This window comes from Pelobates fuscus, chromosome 7, assembly GCF_036172605.1.
Source record: "Pelobates fuscus isolate aPelFus1 chromosome 7, aPelFus1.pri, whole genome shotgun sequence".
In the NCBI taxonomy this organism is placed as follows: domain Eukaryota; kingdom Metazoa; phylum Chordata; class Amphibia; order Anura; family Pelobatidae; genus Pelobates; species Pelobates fuscus.
In genome coordinates this window covers 48,228,979-48,245,678 of record NC_086323.1, presented here as the reverse complement: position 1 = coordinate 48,245,678, position 16,700 = coordinate 48,228,979, and the positions used below count along the sequence as shown (strand labels likewise).

At 39.9% G+C, this 16,700-nt stretch overlaps 1 protein-coding gene across 1 annotated transcript in view; it reads left to right on the top strand.

The window, feature by feature from the left end:
- The window catches only part of RABGAP1L (RAB GTPase activating protein 1 like), a 342,839-nt gene that overhangs the window by 222,573 nt on the left and 103,566 nt on the right, over window positions 1-16,700 (top strand). Inside the window, exons 15-18 of the mRNA XM_063428176.1 lie at window positions 6,302-6,376; window positions 10,800-10,925; window positions 14,226-14,369; window positions 15,449-15,490. Coding sequence (XP_063284246.1) covers window positions 6,302-6,376; window positions 10,800-10,925; window positions 14,226-14,369; window positions 15,449-15,490 — 387 coding nt within the window. The remainder of the gene's footprint in view (window positions 1-6,301; window positions 6,377-10,799; window positions 10,926-14,225; window positions 14,370-15,448; window positions 15,491-16,700) is intronic.

Below are 16,700 nucleotides of genomic sequence, written 5' to 3'. Positions count from 1 at the left end.
ATAACCCCTATATGACACTAACACAGTACCCATACTCTACACTATAACCCCCGCATTACACTAACACAGTACCCATACTCTACACTATAACCCCTATATGACACTAACACAGTACCCATACTCTACCCTGTAACCCCCGTTATACTAACATAGTACTCTATACCAGCGATAGGCAACCTTCGGCACTCCAGATGTTTTGGACTACATCTCCCATAATGCTCTTGCACCCATAATGATGGCAAAGCATCATGGGAGGTGTAGTCCAAAACATCTGGAGTGCCGAAGGTTGCCTATGTCTGCTATACTATAACCCCTATATGACACTAGCACAGTTCCCATACTCTACACTATAACCCCTGCCTTACACTAACACTGTACCCATACTGTACACTATAACCCCAGCCTTACACTAACACAGTATCCATACTCTACACTATAACCCCTATATGATACTAGCACAGTACCCATACTCTACACTATAACCCCTATATGACACTAGCACAGTACCCATACTCTGCACTATAACCCCATGCATTACACTAACACAGTACCCTTACTCTACACTGTAACCCCCGTTATACTAACACAGTACCCATACGCTACACTATAACCCCTATATGACACTAACACAGTACCCATACTCTGCACTATAACCCCAGCATTACACTAACACAGTACCCATACTCTACACTGTAACCCCCGTTATACTAACACAGTACCCATACTCTACACTATAACCCCTGCATTACACTAACACAGTACCCATACTCTACCCTATAACCCCTATATGACACTATCACAATACCCATACTCTACACTATAACCCCGGCATTACACTAATACAGTACCAATACTCTACACTAGAACCCCTACATGACACTAACCCAGTACCCTTACTTTACACACTATAACCCCTACATGACACTAACCCAGTACCCATATACTACACTATAACCCCTACATTACACTTATACAGCATCCATACTCTAGGCTATAACCCCTACATCACACTAACACAGTACCCATACTCTACACTACAAACCCTACATCTCGCTAACACAGTACCCATACTTTACACACTGTAACCCCTACATTACACTATTACAGTACCCATACTCTACACTATAACCCCTACATTACAGTTATACAGTACTCTACACATGTAAGTTATGAAGATATATGTCCTTGTGTAAGGTGGCAGTGTGACAAACTCTGTTATCGGTTAACCCCTCGAGGGCTAGTGGTGAAAGGTTAAACCACATAATGAAAATTAAAACTATTCATGACATGCTGCTGCCAGTGAAAGGATATACTACCTGTGTAGAGCAAGTCTAAGAAACGCAGTCCTCTGGATTTACCAATTTTATAGTGAATTTTCTGCACAATTCCACAGCATACTCTGACCCTAAAGTGGGAGCTTGACATATGGAAAAAGGTTAATTCATCAAGTTAACAGCAATTAGAGCTGACCTGTATTATGTCCAGCTGACCTTAAAAAGTCATGTAAATATTTGTGCATGCAACCCTACCAAACATGCTGACTCTGATGGAGAGGTCACCAAGAATAGGTGACCTCTAATATCCCAGATCCCAAGTATTACAAATCCATCACGCTCTATTTGAATTTACCAATATCAATACCAGTGAGCAACACCAACTTAGGCTATGCCTTTTCTAGGATGGTAAAGAGAGAAACAGGGTACTATATATAATTTGATTTGCATTTCATTCCCCCCTCCCCCCAAAAAATAAAAACTAAGTACCCATAGCAAATTATTTAATTTGACATGTACTCCTAATAGGGAAATAAATACCCGTAATTGTTTTTGAGTGTGTTTTTTCCATGTTATTTTTATTTCTTATGGTACAAACTAAACTAAATCCTTTGTCATGATATAATAATAATAATTATAATATAATAATGAGTCAGTCATGCCACACTCTCGAATATTTGTACATTTCATATATTACAATTTAAAAAATGTTTTTTTTAGATGCTAATTCTCATTTTTTTATATTTTTAAGTGATGCAGTTATCACAGAATGCCTTAATTAAATATTCTACTGTTTTACTTGGGTCTGCTTCCATCCTAAGCACCAAAACAACTCAATCTTAACAAAGGAGATATGAACTCTAAAGAAAACACACTGTGCTATTCTGTCCCTGTATGCTTTAAGCCTTTGAAATTATCTACACCTTGAAGTATCAAAACACTTCACAAAGCACCTGTTTAGGTTCTCTGGTGTGTCAAACTACACGTAAAACAGACAAAGTTTTAAAGATTGCAATTGTTTTACATGTAAAATATTATACAGTAAAAACCTGACCACATTGAAGGGGAGGGCAGCACTCTACCTGCAAAGGCAAGATTTTAACGTCTGTCGGCAGCGTGCAAAGCTTGCTGACGACAGACATTTTTATGCACAGAATTGACAGAGTTCTGGGATGTCGTGTGCTGTGGGTGCCACTAACTCACCGCACATTATTAAAAATATCTCTGTAAGCAGAAACACTGCACATACATACTCCTAGCACCACGGCCACTTCAAATCACTGTCGTGGTTGGTGTAACCCTTTAAAATACAAAAAGTTAAACCATATTTATTCAAATCATCACTCTTACCAGCTAATTAAAAGCAGGGGAGACTCGTATTTTCTTTTTCTGAAGGGCTATATTGCCGTCTGATAGGCACTTGAACTGTAAAAAAAGGTTTCTGTGAGGATTCTATAGATACACTTTATAGAACAGTGGTAAGAGGCAACGCACGGAACAAATGTTTAGCTGAATAGGAAACCCTGCACTCTGCTAGTATAGTTTTCCGATAAAAAAAAAATCTATGTAGGTGAATACAGTGATTTTAAAAAGGAATTCTCACTTTACTGCTATATATTTTAAAAGGAAATGGAAATTCTACACTGATTAATATGGCATAACATGCCTAAAATGTGGTTATAAGTAATGCCATTTTCAGACTGGAGCACTTTATATATGAAGCAAGTATACAGCTTTATATTGTGTGCATAGCCACATTGATACTGCGTGCATCTTTCTTCATTTCCCTGTAATGTTTTGCAACATTTTAACCACTTTTATAGACTAGGTGCATGTCCTTACTGCCACCACTACTGGTTTGTTGGTGTGCCAGTGGTCGGTGAAAGCAGCACTTTTAAAATCCTCCCCTTTATTTCAAATTTATGCTATTACCCAGGAATAGTCAACCTGGTCGCTGGAGGAGCTGCAGGCTAAAGTTAACATGCCACCACTGGACCAGCAGGGCTGGTCAGCATTATGTCCCCCCTCCCTGGTAAAAGGTAAGAAGAGGGGGGAGACATTAAGATAGATTTTCACATCTCACTCACCTACACACAGCATAGACCCTTGAACCCCTCACACACACAGACTGCTCCCTCACACACACGCACACACGCCCTGCACCTCTCACACACGCACACCGCACCTCTCACACACGCACACCGCACCCCTCACACAGGCACCCCTCACTCACGCACACTGCCCCCTTCACCCACAAACACTGCATCGCTCACACACGCACAGTGGGCAGCAGTTATTAAAAGGTTGACTACCTCTGCTATAACCCAACACAGCAGGAGATGTTTATGGTTACCACAAACCCTAGAGACGACATAGCACTAGCTGCAAATAACTCTTAACTATAAATCCATATTAATCTGTCACTTGTCTGGAATTTACACCATTGAATAGAGCAGTGTTTTCTAAACCAGTCCTCCAGTCCTCCCAACAGTCCAGGTTTTGTCAGTATCTCCATTGGAATAAAACAGGGAAATACATAATTCCTGGATTGTTGGTGTGTCATTAGGACTAATTTGGGAACCACTGGAATAGACCATTGAAAATCACCTATTGTGGAGCGTAGGCAAAATGTATTAGACACAATTATACCTAGTTTGTTTTATGATATCGGAAATTCAATAAATTCAAACACAGACTTTATGAACATTAAAGTAACATTATAGTGTCAGGCATTTAAACATTGTGACTGACACCCATCTTTTCTCCCACGCTCTCCATGGCTGAGATTTCATTAATCTTGATTTCAGCCAATCCAATTCTTTCCCATACTGTGCCAATGAGCTGATACTCATAGAAATGCATTCAATCATTGCATCTCTATGTGAAACGTTTAGCATGGAGCCGCTGAACGACAGATTAGGAAGCACCTCTAGTGACCCTCTGGGTGACTGCCATTATAGGTGTTACTAGGCACCAATGTGAACACTGTCTTTCCTCTTAAAAGGCAGTGTTTACAGTGCTCAGCCTGCATTGAAATGTTATAGATACCAGAACCACTACATTACCAGAACCACTACATTGAAAAATGCAAAAACACAAATATGAACACTAGCTTTGGCCAGAGCTTGTGACTAAGTGGCTACTAAAAAGACTGGACATACCACATCTTGAACCCTGGGTTATCTAATTTTGCGAATGGTATGTAACTATGGGGTTGATTTTCATTCCTGGTCTTCCATACAATCCCAAATGCAACATAGGCCCAGCAAACCAATCTGGCAAATTACAATGTGTATAAACTGAAATGGGCAAGCTCTATATTTGACCCTGTAACTTTCCAAAACACCATGAAACCTGTGCATGGGACACATCGTTGTACCCGTATCACAGCATGCAAACGTGTGTCGTTTATTGCAGTACAAGCTAACAGAATTATGACATTCACAGTTAAAATACCATGCCGAACTTGGAAAATAATATTTCTTTATTGCTCACACCTTTTTCAGTTTTCATCATATTAAATTGTGTTCCATATATAAATATCTGATGTGAAATGAAAGCGCTATTTCTGCTGAACAAAATTATATGTAATAAGTGTGGGTGCATATAATATGAAAGAGGTAAATTATGGTTGAACAGACATCCAGCTCAAATTCCAGGTTTTGTTTTGGTCAGAACTTGTACAATTGCCTCCGTCCTAATGGGGTTAAGTTGTAGTGGTTCGGGTGACTATAGTGTCTTTTTATACAACCACAACCCTAAACACCATTGATGCCTAAAGGCAGTGAGCGGTGGGGTATAAAATAGGAATCATATTAAAAAAAAGAAATTGGATTTTTTAAAGTTGAAATATTTATGAATTGCATGCCAAATTTCCATCCAGTGCACTGCACAGCACCCTATAAACCAAGCGTTTATTGATTTTGCTGTATGGCAACACATGTTTAATGAATGGGTTCTTTCATTCAGTATGGATAGTGAGGGGAAAGGACATTTCTACAAATGTCACATAGACAAGCTGGACAAGGTTTAAAATAAAAAGTGGTGCAGTCACCATGGAAACCAGTGGAATGTCCTGCTGACTTCATTGATGGCAGTCACTCCAGTGTTAGAACCTTGCCCTATTCCTCTACTTTTATTACATTTGTATACATCTCTTCCCAATAATAATAATAACAAAGTATTTAACCAGGAAAGGTACATTCAGATTACTGTGTTGTATGTTTAATATGTTCAATGATAACATTTTAGGAGACCAGCTGCTGTCTACTTAACCCCTTAAGGACACATGACATGTGTGACATGTCATGATTCCCTTTTATTCCAGAAGTTTGGTCCCTAAGGGGTTAAAGGGACACTATAGTCACCCAGACCACTTCAGATCAATGAAGTGGTCTGGGTGCCAGGTCCCTCAGGTTTTAACCCTTCAGATGCAAACATAGCAGTTTCAGAGAAACTGCTATGTTTACATTTGGGATTAAGCCAGCCTCTAGTAGCTGTCTTCCGGACAGCCACTAGAGGCGCATCATCGACGCTGGAGGCATATTATGCCTCCATCGCGCAGAGCGTCCATAGGAAAGCATTGACGTCGGCAGAGGAAGCTGACGTCGGAGGGGGAGGAGAGGTCACCAGGCGCTGGATTAAGGTAAGTAGCTGAAGGGGTTACTGGGGTTTTAACCCCTTCAGCGCCACGGGAGGGGGACCCTGAGGTTGGGGGCACCCTCAGGGCACTATAGTGTCAGGAAAACCGCTTTGTTTTCCTGACACTATAGTGATCCTTTAAATTCCCATAATGCATAGGCAGTCATCAGATCATAGTTTAAATAAGTTGACTTGTTAGACTATTTTATTTCCCATTGATGGACACTACTAAAATGAAAGAAAATCTGCATAAAACAGGACTTGTAATTAACCCCTTCAGTGCTCGCAAATACATATTTAGTGCTAGTCTGTTTAGACTACCAAATGAAAAGTGTCTTAGAATCTCTATGAGTGGCGTTAACCCTTACATTTTCTCTCCCTGCCAGGCGTACTCCTTGTATGATGAGGATATCGGCTATTGCCAGGGGCAGAGCTTCCTAGCGGCTGTACTGCTTCTGCATGTGAGTAACAAGCAGTCTGAATCATCCAGCGGGGGAGGCTTACCAGCAGCCGGAAACTCTGAGACACGCAGAACATTTAACCGAATGTTCACTATTTCTTTCTTCTTGTCTTATATTTAGCCTTTTTAAGAATAATAATAGGAATCTAAGCATCAATCATACAAAGAAATTTGTACAAAATGTTACAAAGTGGAGTGACTGATTGTGAGGTTAGAATAAAAGTGACCGAAAAAAGGTGAAAGCTTGAAAGCAAAACTAAATGGCGTATGCACCAAGTTTAAGATTTGTTTTTTATGTATGTGTGTATATATATAGATAGATAGATAATAAAGGGATGATGGTCCTCATTGTTCTCCAATTGCTTCTCAAAAGTTGTAATGCCTTGGTGCACCAAGCTGGAACCAGTATATATCCAAATATTTGAGCAAACAAAAGTGGGAACTCACAGGTTTTATTTAGAAAAAAAAATTAGCAAATGTATTTCTGTAGTATCTTCACAAATAAATTTGCTAAATGTTTTCACTAAATAAGACCTGTGAGTTCCCACTTTTCTTTGTTCAAATATTTGGATATATGTATGTATGTGTGAATATACACACACCAGTCAATCCATAAGACTTGCTTTTCCAACAGAAATCTCACTTTAACAGTGCTCTCACTACTGCAATGGATTCTGGGTAGGCATATGCAAATGAGCTCAACAAAGAACCACATATTTGCCTCCTAATTCCACTTTATACATGGATTCCTTGGAGTATGTGTCTGCTGTATACAACAGCTTTGAAACTTGTAAAGTACATACCAAACGAGTTGTGGAGCTCATTTGCATACGCCTACCCAGTCAGTCAACAAAATATTATTAGATATAAGAAAAATACTCTGTAGGGGAACATTCCAATCACCATAACCACTACATTGCAATGTATTGTTCTGGTGTCTTCCCTCTATTGTAAGTAGTCAAACTGTTTTCAAATAGTTTGTATTGTCACTGGCGTCTGCTCCAAACATCTCTTCTCACATACACCACTTCTGGTAGACAGCTTGTGGCTATCTGAGCCCAGTCTCTGAGCCAACGAGCTAGTCTTGCACTGCAGTGATATGCTCAGGAGAGCTAGCGCAAGCTCTGTCTTAGCAGCTTGAGGCTCTCCATCTGGAGTAGTGTAAATGCGAAGTAGTATCCGGCAAACCCCCTGTAAGTAATCAAACCGTTCTAGGCCATTTTATCTACCGTATATACTCGAGTATAAGTTGAATTTTTCGGCACATTTTTTGTGCTGAAAAAACCCAACTCGACTTATACTCGAGTCAGTGTCTGTATTATGGCAACTTACATTGCCATAATACAGACTGGGGGCTGTGTGCGGTTACTTACCTCTCCTGCAGCTCCTGTCAGCTCCCTCCTCCTCCGCGGCGGTCCGTTCAGCACCTCGGTCAGCTCACAGTGTAGGTCTTGCGAGAGCCGCGGGGTCATAGTGCGGCCGCGAGACTTACACCGCGAGACTTGCAGAGGGAGCTGACCGGACCGGCGCGGAGGAGAAGGGAGCTGACAGGAGCTGCAGGAGAGGTAAGTAAACGCTCTGCCAGCCCCCCTCCACTGAACTCTCAATGCCACTGGACCACCAGGGAGTGAGAGCCCCGCTCCTTGCCAAGTATCAAGCAGGGAGGGGGGGACGAAAAAAAAAAAAATAATAATAAAATAAAATAATATTAAAAATAATAATGCACTCATACACACACACGGCACTCATATACACACGGCACTCATATACACACGGCACTCATATACACACGGCACTCATACACACACTGCATTCATACACACACTGCACTCATACACACACACACTGCATTCATTATATACACACACTGTAAATAAATATTCAATTAATATAATTTTTTTAGGATCTAATTTTATTTAGAAATTTACCAGTAGCTGCTGCATTTCTCACCCCTAGTCTTATACTCGAGTCAATAAGTTTTCCCAGTTTTTTGGGGTAAAATTAGTTGCCTTGGCTTATATTCGGGTCGGCTTATACTCGAGTATATATGGTATATAGATTTCAACCAATAAAAATCATTATTTTTCAGTCATTTTAGTCACGACAGCATCCAGTACTTGTCTAATAATTAGGACTATATTACAGTCAGGCTAAATCATAATTATTCTCCATTAAATTCTGCAGCATCTTCTGTATCAGAGACCATGCTTGCTGAAGTGTTGTAAACAAAAAACAACAAATACAGGGTGCGCTGGATAAAATAAACGAAAACGATAACACAAAAAGGAAAGTCTCTATAGGTACAGTGTAGACCTTGAGTAAATGTTCTTCTGTTCTCGCTTTGGAATCGCAGTGGTTGGATATGAAACACAAAAGCAGAGAAGGGGGGGACCAATAGTGCAAAACCGTATGGTAGAGAGGATCACGAACAACACAGACGTAGAGAAATGCCAACTTACAATTTTTAGAGCTAAGCCCAGCTCTAGGTAAAACAGCTTACAGTGGTATTTGATACTCCCCACATGTAGGATATAACTGGGCAATTGGAGTCTCCACACGATTCTTTAAAACTTCTGAGACAGACGTCAGCATATAAAATATATAAAAGAAAAAAACCCAATGGTGCAATAACTTAGGTAGTACTGCAACAACAGACAACACAGAGGTCCTAAGAGTGCCAACTTACAATTTAGAGAGCTATAACCAGCTCTGAGTAAAACAGCATACAGTGGTATTTAAACTCCCCACGTGTAGGATATTCCTCTAGTGATGCTTGTAGTGCCGGTCTTATGAAAAATAAAATCACAAGAGAGGGCCCATAGTGTTTTCCTTATGTAAAAATTACAAAGTGATAAAAAGAAACGTACTTACAGTGTTCAGAGCAGCCACACTGCTCTATGAACCAAGCGTAGGTGGAATAATCCCCACCAGGGATTTCTTTTGCAGTACTGGATCTTGTTAAAAATGATGATAAAAAGATCAGCCAGGATAAAACAGCAGCATATAAAGTAAATGAACTAACCCAAAGTAAAAGGTAGTAACAAAATACTTTAATATAAAACAGAGTAAAAATACACAACGCGTTTCGCCAAACAGTAGGCTTTTTCAAGACTTGAAAAAGCCTACTGTTTGGTGAAACGCGTTGTGTATTTTTACTCTGTTTTATATTAAAGTATTTTGTTACTACCTTTTACTTTGGGTTAGTTCATTTACTTTATATGCTGCTGTTTTATCCTGGCTGATCTTTTTATCATCATTTTTAACAAGATCCAGTACTGCAAAAGAAATCCCTGGTGGGGATTATTCCACCTACGCTTGGTTCATAGAGCAGTGTGGCTGCTCTGAACACTGTAAGTACGTTTCTTTTTATCACTTTGTCATTTTTACATAAGGAAAACACTATGGGCCCTCTCTTGTGATTTTATTTTTCATAAGACCGGCACTACAAGCATCACTAGAGGAATATCCTACACGTGGGGAGTTTAAATACCACTGTATGCTGTTTTACTCAGAGCTGGTTATAGCTCTCTAAATTGTAAGTTGGCACTCTTAGGACCTCTGTGTTGTCTGTTGTTGCAGTACTACCTAAGTTATTGCACCATTGGGTTTTTTTCTTTTATATATTTTATATGCTGACGTCTGTCTCAGAAGTTTTAAAGAATCGTGTGGAGACTCCAATTGCCCAGTTATATCCTACATGTGGGGAGTATCAAATACCACTGTAAGCTGTTTTACCTAGAGCTGGGCTTAGCTCTAAAAATTGTAAGTTGGCATTTCTCTACGTCTGTGTTGTTCGTGATCCTCTCTACCATACGGTTTTGCACTATTGGTCCCCCCCTTCTCTGCTTTTGTGTTTCATATCCAACCACTGCGATTCCAAAGCGAGAACAGAAGAACATTTACTCAAGGTCTACACTGTACCTATAGAGACTTTCCTTTTTGTGTTATCGTTTTCGTTTATTTTATCCAGCGCACCCTGTATTTGTTGTTTTTTGTTTTCTCCATTTTCTGAAGGGTTTGAGGGTAGCCCTTCCTTTCAGGTGTGCAGCTTTTTTTTCCCCCTTGTGATCAGTACTGTAGCGCTGTTCCCCTCCCACCTTTTCTTGCTGAAGTGTTGTGCCTAATTACAACTTCTCATCTGCAGAAGACCTTCATGTATATTCCACTACCAGGATTAGTTGAATCCATGTACAGTTAAACTGAGCTCAGGTGGAGCCATATTGTAGTTACAAAATATCAAACTTAAATTTGGTAAACAAATCGCTTGGAAATTCTTTATTTGTGTCTCTCAGTCCTATTTTGCCACACATCTTAAAATGAAATCATGGCTACATTAATGCAAATCATTTTTATTTTTATAAATGAAAAACTTCAATAAAGCTGTCATTCAAACTGACTTGCGAACCTGTTTCTTTCCCTGTTAGATGCCAGAAGAACAGGCGTTCTGCGTGCTGGTAAGGATCATGTACGATTATCAATTTCGCATCCTGTACAAGAATAACTTTGAGGATCTTCATTGCAAGTTCTACCAGCTGGAGCGTTTGATGCAGGTGAGCTTTCCTTTTTGTAACCTATATGTCACAAACAGTAAGAGTTTAATATATATATATGTGTGTGTGTGTGTGTGTGTGTGTGTATATATATATCTTCTTTGTTCCCTAGAATGCCTTGAGACTGCTTAATGGTCCAATGCTTTCACGTAGATTGGGATATATTTTTATTTATTTGGTCCCTGCTGCTAACTCTGCCCCCTCTGCAGTAGAATAGTGATGAGGATTGAAGTTTTCAGAGATAGATAGCGATTCAGGTTAAGATGGACCATAAGTGATCTAGTACTGTATAGATACTAGAAGAATCTTGTTACATTTTAATACTTGAAGGAACACTATAAGCCAAATTGGATTTAACTTAAAAGTGGTATTGGTGTATAGAGTATGCCCATGCAGTGTAACTGCTCCCTTCTCTGTCATTTAGGAGTCAATTCATTTTATTTATGTAGCCCTAATCACATCTCCCATGCATGTGGCATATATAGGTGATGGAAGTGCACTCTATCCTTCGTCTGGCATTCAGGGTGCTCAAGTGGATAAGTCCCAGTACCAAAGAAGTACCAATTGTAGCATTTGAATATAAAAAATAATCCAGGCACTCCAACGATTTCCAAAATATAGGCAATCTTTATTGGAACAAGGAACCAAACAGCAACGTTTCGACCCCTTAGGGCCTTTGTCAAGTTGCAGCTTGACAAAGGCCCTAAGGGGTCGAAACGTTGCTGTTTGGTTCCTTGTTCCAATAAAGATTGCCTATATTTTGGAAATCGTTGGAGAGCCTGGATTATTTTCCATCTCCCATGCATGTAACCTACACATTTCCTGTAAAAAGAGATCTAATGTTTAAACTGTAGTAACCTCCTGTGCGCGATTAAAGTTCCATTAACCGTGCAGGACATAAAAGGTTCTGAAGTAAACACACTGTACTGATTGAAAATCATGTGAGCTGAGTGAGGCAGGGCAGCTGTTGCCAGGGTTGCATTAATAGAAACAAAAGTGAATTAACTGTAAATGTCAGAGTATTGAGCAGTGAGACTTCAGGGGCACGATCTATACACTAAAACTGCTTCATTAAAGGGCTACTCTAAGCACCATGACCACTTCAGTGATTTAAAGTAGTCATGGTGCGTAGAGTCTGTATATGCAGCGTTACACTTTAAAAAAACGCTGCACACACAAGGTAAACCCCTTAGTTGCTGGAGGTTTAACCCCATGTGTAGGGGTGTCCTAAGTCAGCCCGGAACGTAAAATAAAAGTTGGACAGAATGTCATTGACTGGGAGCAGTTAGCTGATAAAACAAGAAAATGTGCTAGTAAGGCACCCAAAGCAGATGGCTAACATACCCAGACAACTGAGTTCTGTAAATGCCAGGCCAGTAGTTTACATGTTTTAGGAATATACTCAAGCTGGTGTTGTGTCTGTCAGTAGACAAAATATAGATATGATTCCTCATTCACAAGAAGAATAAATCAAATTCATCAGGTAGCTGCCTAGCTTCTCACCTCTTATCTGCAATGTCATTTAAACTAGCATCTTGGGGATTCCTTGTGCTATTATTCATGCAATGTCACTTTGACATTGCTCAATTTAATCAGATCCTGTTATAGTAACAACTCAAAAGGGCATTCCTAATCAGGACCTCCCAACTCACCTGGAAGAATGCTTTTCACCCCGTGGCAGTTGTTTGCATCTTCTCTGTTTCAATAACAAATGTTTGTGTATATACAGACAAGCACACAGCACCACTAATGCCATTGCCAACATTACTTTAAACATATCCCAAAAATAATGGCCATCTGTTTCCTAGATATGATTCCCTGAATAGCAAAAAGCCTGTATATCACTGAGTATTTTGTTCCAACATTGAGGCTTTTGGTGCTGCTAGTAATGTTTTGCATCCAAATCTCTTGATGATGTATGTGCCAGATAAAGACATTTCATGCTAAATGCTTCATTCAAGGGCCATGTTTTTATTTGACACACACGTGTATGTTCACATTATTATTTATGTATAGAATTCAGACACTAAAGCCCTTATGTTGAATAAAGTGTATAATGGTTTCATAGAGATGGCTTTGAAAACCTTCTCTGTTCGCTTGCAGTCTAAAGGAGAATGGGACAGGTAATGTTTAAGGTGAAGATCACACGTATGTACATGCACCTAAACATTCCTGAAAAACATGACATAGTTTGAATCGACTCTCCTAACTTTATTTTTAAATGTGTTTCAAAAATAGTTATGAAAAATAATTGTTAAAAGTTACAGAACTTTATGAGTAAAAAAAAAAAAAGAACTTGTCCAGGAGAAAACATTGCAGCAATAATTTAAAAATCACTCTGATTTTAAGGAAAATATTAAAGAGAAGAGGGAGTATCCTTTCACCATAACCTACACAAATAGACACTCTATGCAACATAACCGCTGCCACTCACTTGAGCATGTTTTCACTCTGTGTCCGCAAAGGGAGTGTGGCATGCAGCCTGCATGCATTCCAGGATGACAGACTTCCCGACAGGGCCATTCACATGCCGAGCACTGCTGTAGCTAACATTAGTTATGGATTCAGATTAAGTTTTCTTCAAATGTAACACTGGGTGTTAGCGTACGTTTGTTGGGTGAAAAGGGACAAACTCGAGGAAATCATATGGTTTGGAAGGTTAGATGTAATATTTTTGAACAGGGTAACCACTATGTTGAAACTCAGTCACACATAAATATCCCAAACAATGCTCCCTATCTTTATTCAAAGTATTTTTGAATCTCATCCTAACAATAGACTTACAGTCTATGAGGATTTGCAATAGATAGACAGATATATATAGTTAGGTGTCTTGCCTAAGTACACTTACCGGTGAGGTGGTCTGACCTGGATTCGAATTGGGTTTCCTATTGCAAGGTAGTGATATTACCTTACCACTACTCTAACCAGCCTTACTGTGAAGGATTAAAATCAAGGGTGGCCGGGAAGTATATCCATAGCTTTTGCTAAACTATAACTCCCAAGAGTCTTTGCAGCCTTATAGCTGATAAAGTGCCATGGGAGCTTTAGTTCTCCAACAGCTGGGGATCTACCTTTGAGCCACCCCTGGGTTTAAGGCAATTATGTTATGTCTGAATGAACACAACCTGTACCATGGGGAATGTAGTTGGCATTCCTGTTTGATTAACCTTTTTATGCTCTGTCTCTTTAGCGTTTCAGCGGAGACCTCATTTTGCCTTCAGTATGAATACTCAGCCTTTTAAAGTGCGTATATTTGGATAACCGTATGTGAGCAATCCTCTCTATCTCCCCTTTTAGGAGCAGCTCCCGGATCTTTATTCCCACTTTGTATCGTTGAATTTGGAAGCTCACATGTATGCCTCTCAGTGGTTTCTTAGTCTCTTCACGGCCAAATTCCCACTTTGCATGGTCTTCCACATAATGGACCTTCTTCTTTCAGAGGTAAATCTATATTTATTTCACCTGAGTGACATCAGACCCACTACATCATACATCAGCTACTTAAGTAACATTTCTATTGTGAAATGCAGAGTCGTTTCTTATCACTTGATATGTTCAGTAATGTATCTTCTCTCCTCCATTAAAATTCCCAAACTTGCCGCATCCTTATATCATGCCTGTTTTCTTTGTTACAAACTTTATCTTTTACCCCTTCTGTCAATCTCCCAGACTCCCTTATTTTTGACCATCTTCCCTCATTATTCTAGAGTACTTTAATTGTCTCTCTCTTACTTCAATTTTTCTGATTTCCTTTTCTTTCTCCCCCTTTCCTCATGATCTCCGATTTCCTTTTCTCTCATTTATCACTTATTACTTTTTATATACAGTTGTATTGGTGAAGGGCAGAAGATGCTGCTTTGCTGCCATCTAGTGTTTTTTCCCTAAATTTTACAGTATAGTAAGTAGTGGCAAGTAGACTTGCGTGCAGCAGGAAAACATTATTTGGCTAAATGATTTTTTTCTAAAAGTGAATTTTCATTCAGAACCTCGATCATGTGACTATTCGGCCGAATCTCGTCCATGGAAAAATATTCGGAAAAACATTCAGACAAACCAAAATGAGTGCTGAAAAGTGGCCTATCAGTGTGTGTATATATATATATATATATATATTGCAGTACACTGATAGGTGCAATTTCCTGCCATGTGGGTTATAGATCAAGTGAAAACACAAGTGTAGTGCAATGTTGTTATTTATTGATGAGGCTAGCAGACAGGAATCTGGTACTTGGCCCTGTCAGAGAAGGTTGTGGATGACATGATGACAAGTGGCGTGTGTTTTTTTTTATTTTTTTTTAGAAGTAATGGCTTATACACATACATTTAGCATACATTTATAGTTTCTGAAGTCAGATATAGTGTGAGATTTACTCTGTGGCAGTAAAGAGTCTTCTTGGCACAGACTACAGATATAGGATTCGAACTAGGTAAACTATTGGTTGTTCCCTGAACCCAAACTATGTGCATGACGGGAGGTTGTCAACCTTTCCTTTGCTAACTGTATCGCACTCTCTCCCCAGGGTCTGAGTATAATCTTCCATGTTGCACTAGCTCTCTTAAAGGTAAGTTTGTGCTGCTATTATTGACTCTCACACTGTGGAATATTTTGGTATTAGTTACTTATTTGAAGTACTTTGTGATATTCCTACTAGGCTGTAAATTGTGTCTTGAGAAAAAAATTTTTTTTACCATTTTACAAGACAAATAGACTAAAGGACTTTCAAAGTATAAAATAGAATAGCTTGTATTTGTGAAATTCCTTTGTAAAACTATTTTAATTGCATTTGCTAACTATTGCAATGCTCGTAGGAAATATTGCCTGTTCAGTGATCTTGATATATTCCTCTTCGCATCAAGTTTGAAAGGACAGGTCCCATCCTAGCAGTGGCACAAATAGTGGGTGAAGATGTTGCTGTCTGCTAGAAAAGCCAGAGACCAATGCCTTTCTAGTAATACTCCGCCACTCCCTAAAAACCATAGCCCGTACATCTTATTGGAGTGATTGTGGGACAAGGATACTGTACATGCACTCTCACCTTTTTTTTTTTTTTTGACATTCTTTATTTTAGAGTGGAATGTTAACAGTACAGGTCAAACATTAGCAGTTAAGACGGTATAAAAAGTATTTCAAGCTCAGTAAACCTTTATGCCGTTGGAAAATTGGTAATTTCGTCTCTCTTGTTCCCCACATCCTCCCCCCCCCCCCCCGTCATGTCTATCCCCATCCTCCTATCTTGGTCAGTCCTCATTGCCCCGTGTCTCGTACCTAGTGTTCGTAGTGATCCGTTATACTGGATCTGTCTTTGCGGGAGAATTTTAGTCAGGGGCCTAACACAAGTCAGTCTGGCTCTCATTATGAGTCCTGCCGGAGGGGCTGTGGTTTGTGTTTTGTGTTGTAGCTAGTGTGTGGTCTTCAATTTGCATGAGCGTGTGCTTCGGTTGGTGGGGTGCAATATGATGGCTAAGCTTCTGTGTCGGAGCCAGTCTCCCACAGCTCACAAGGGGGATGGAGGCCTCTTCTCCCTATGAGTATTCCCCTGGGGCCTTCACTCGGTGCAGCTCCAAGCCCTATGGGCGTAGCGTGGGGGGGATGTTTCTCACGTCAGCTCCCTACACCCTCCCTCCCCCTGGAGGGGAGTGGTGGCGTTGCCTCGACCAAGTGATCTCCAGCCTGCCTACTATTCTTGGCCACTGTGTGTCCCATTGTGGTTAAAGGCATTAGGGTCTCCCAGGTGCGAGGTGGTCATTAGTCTTGGTGACCTCTTCGTATTA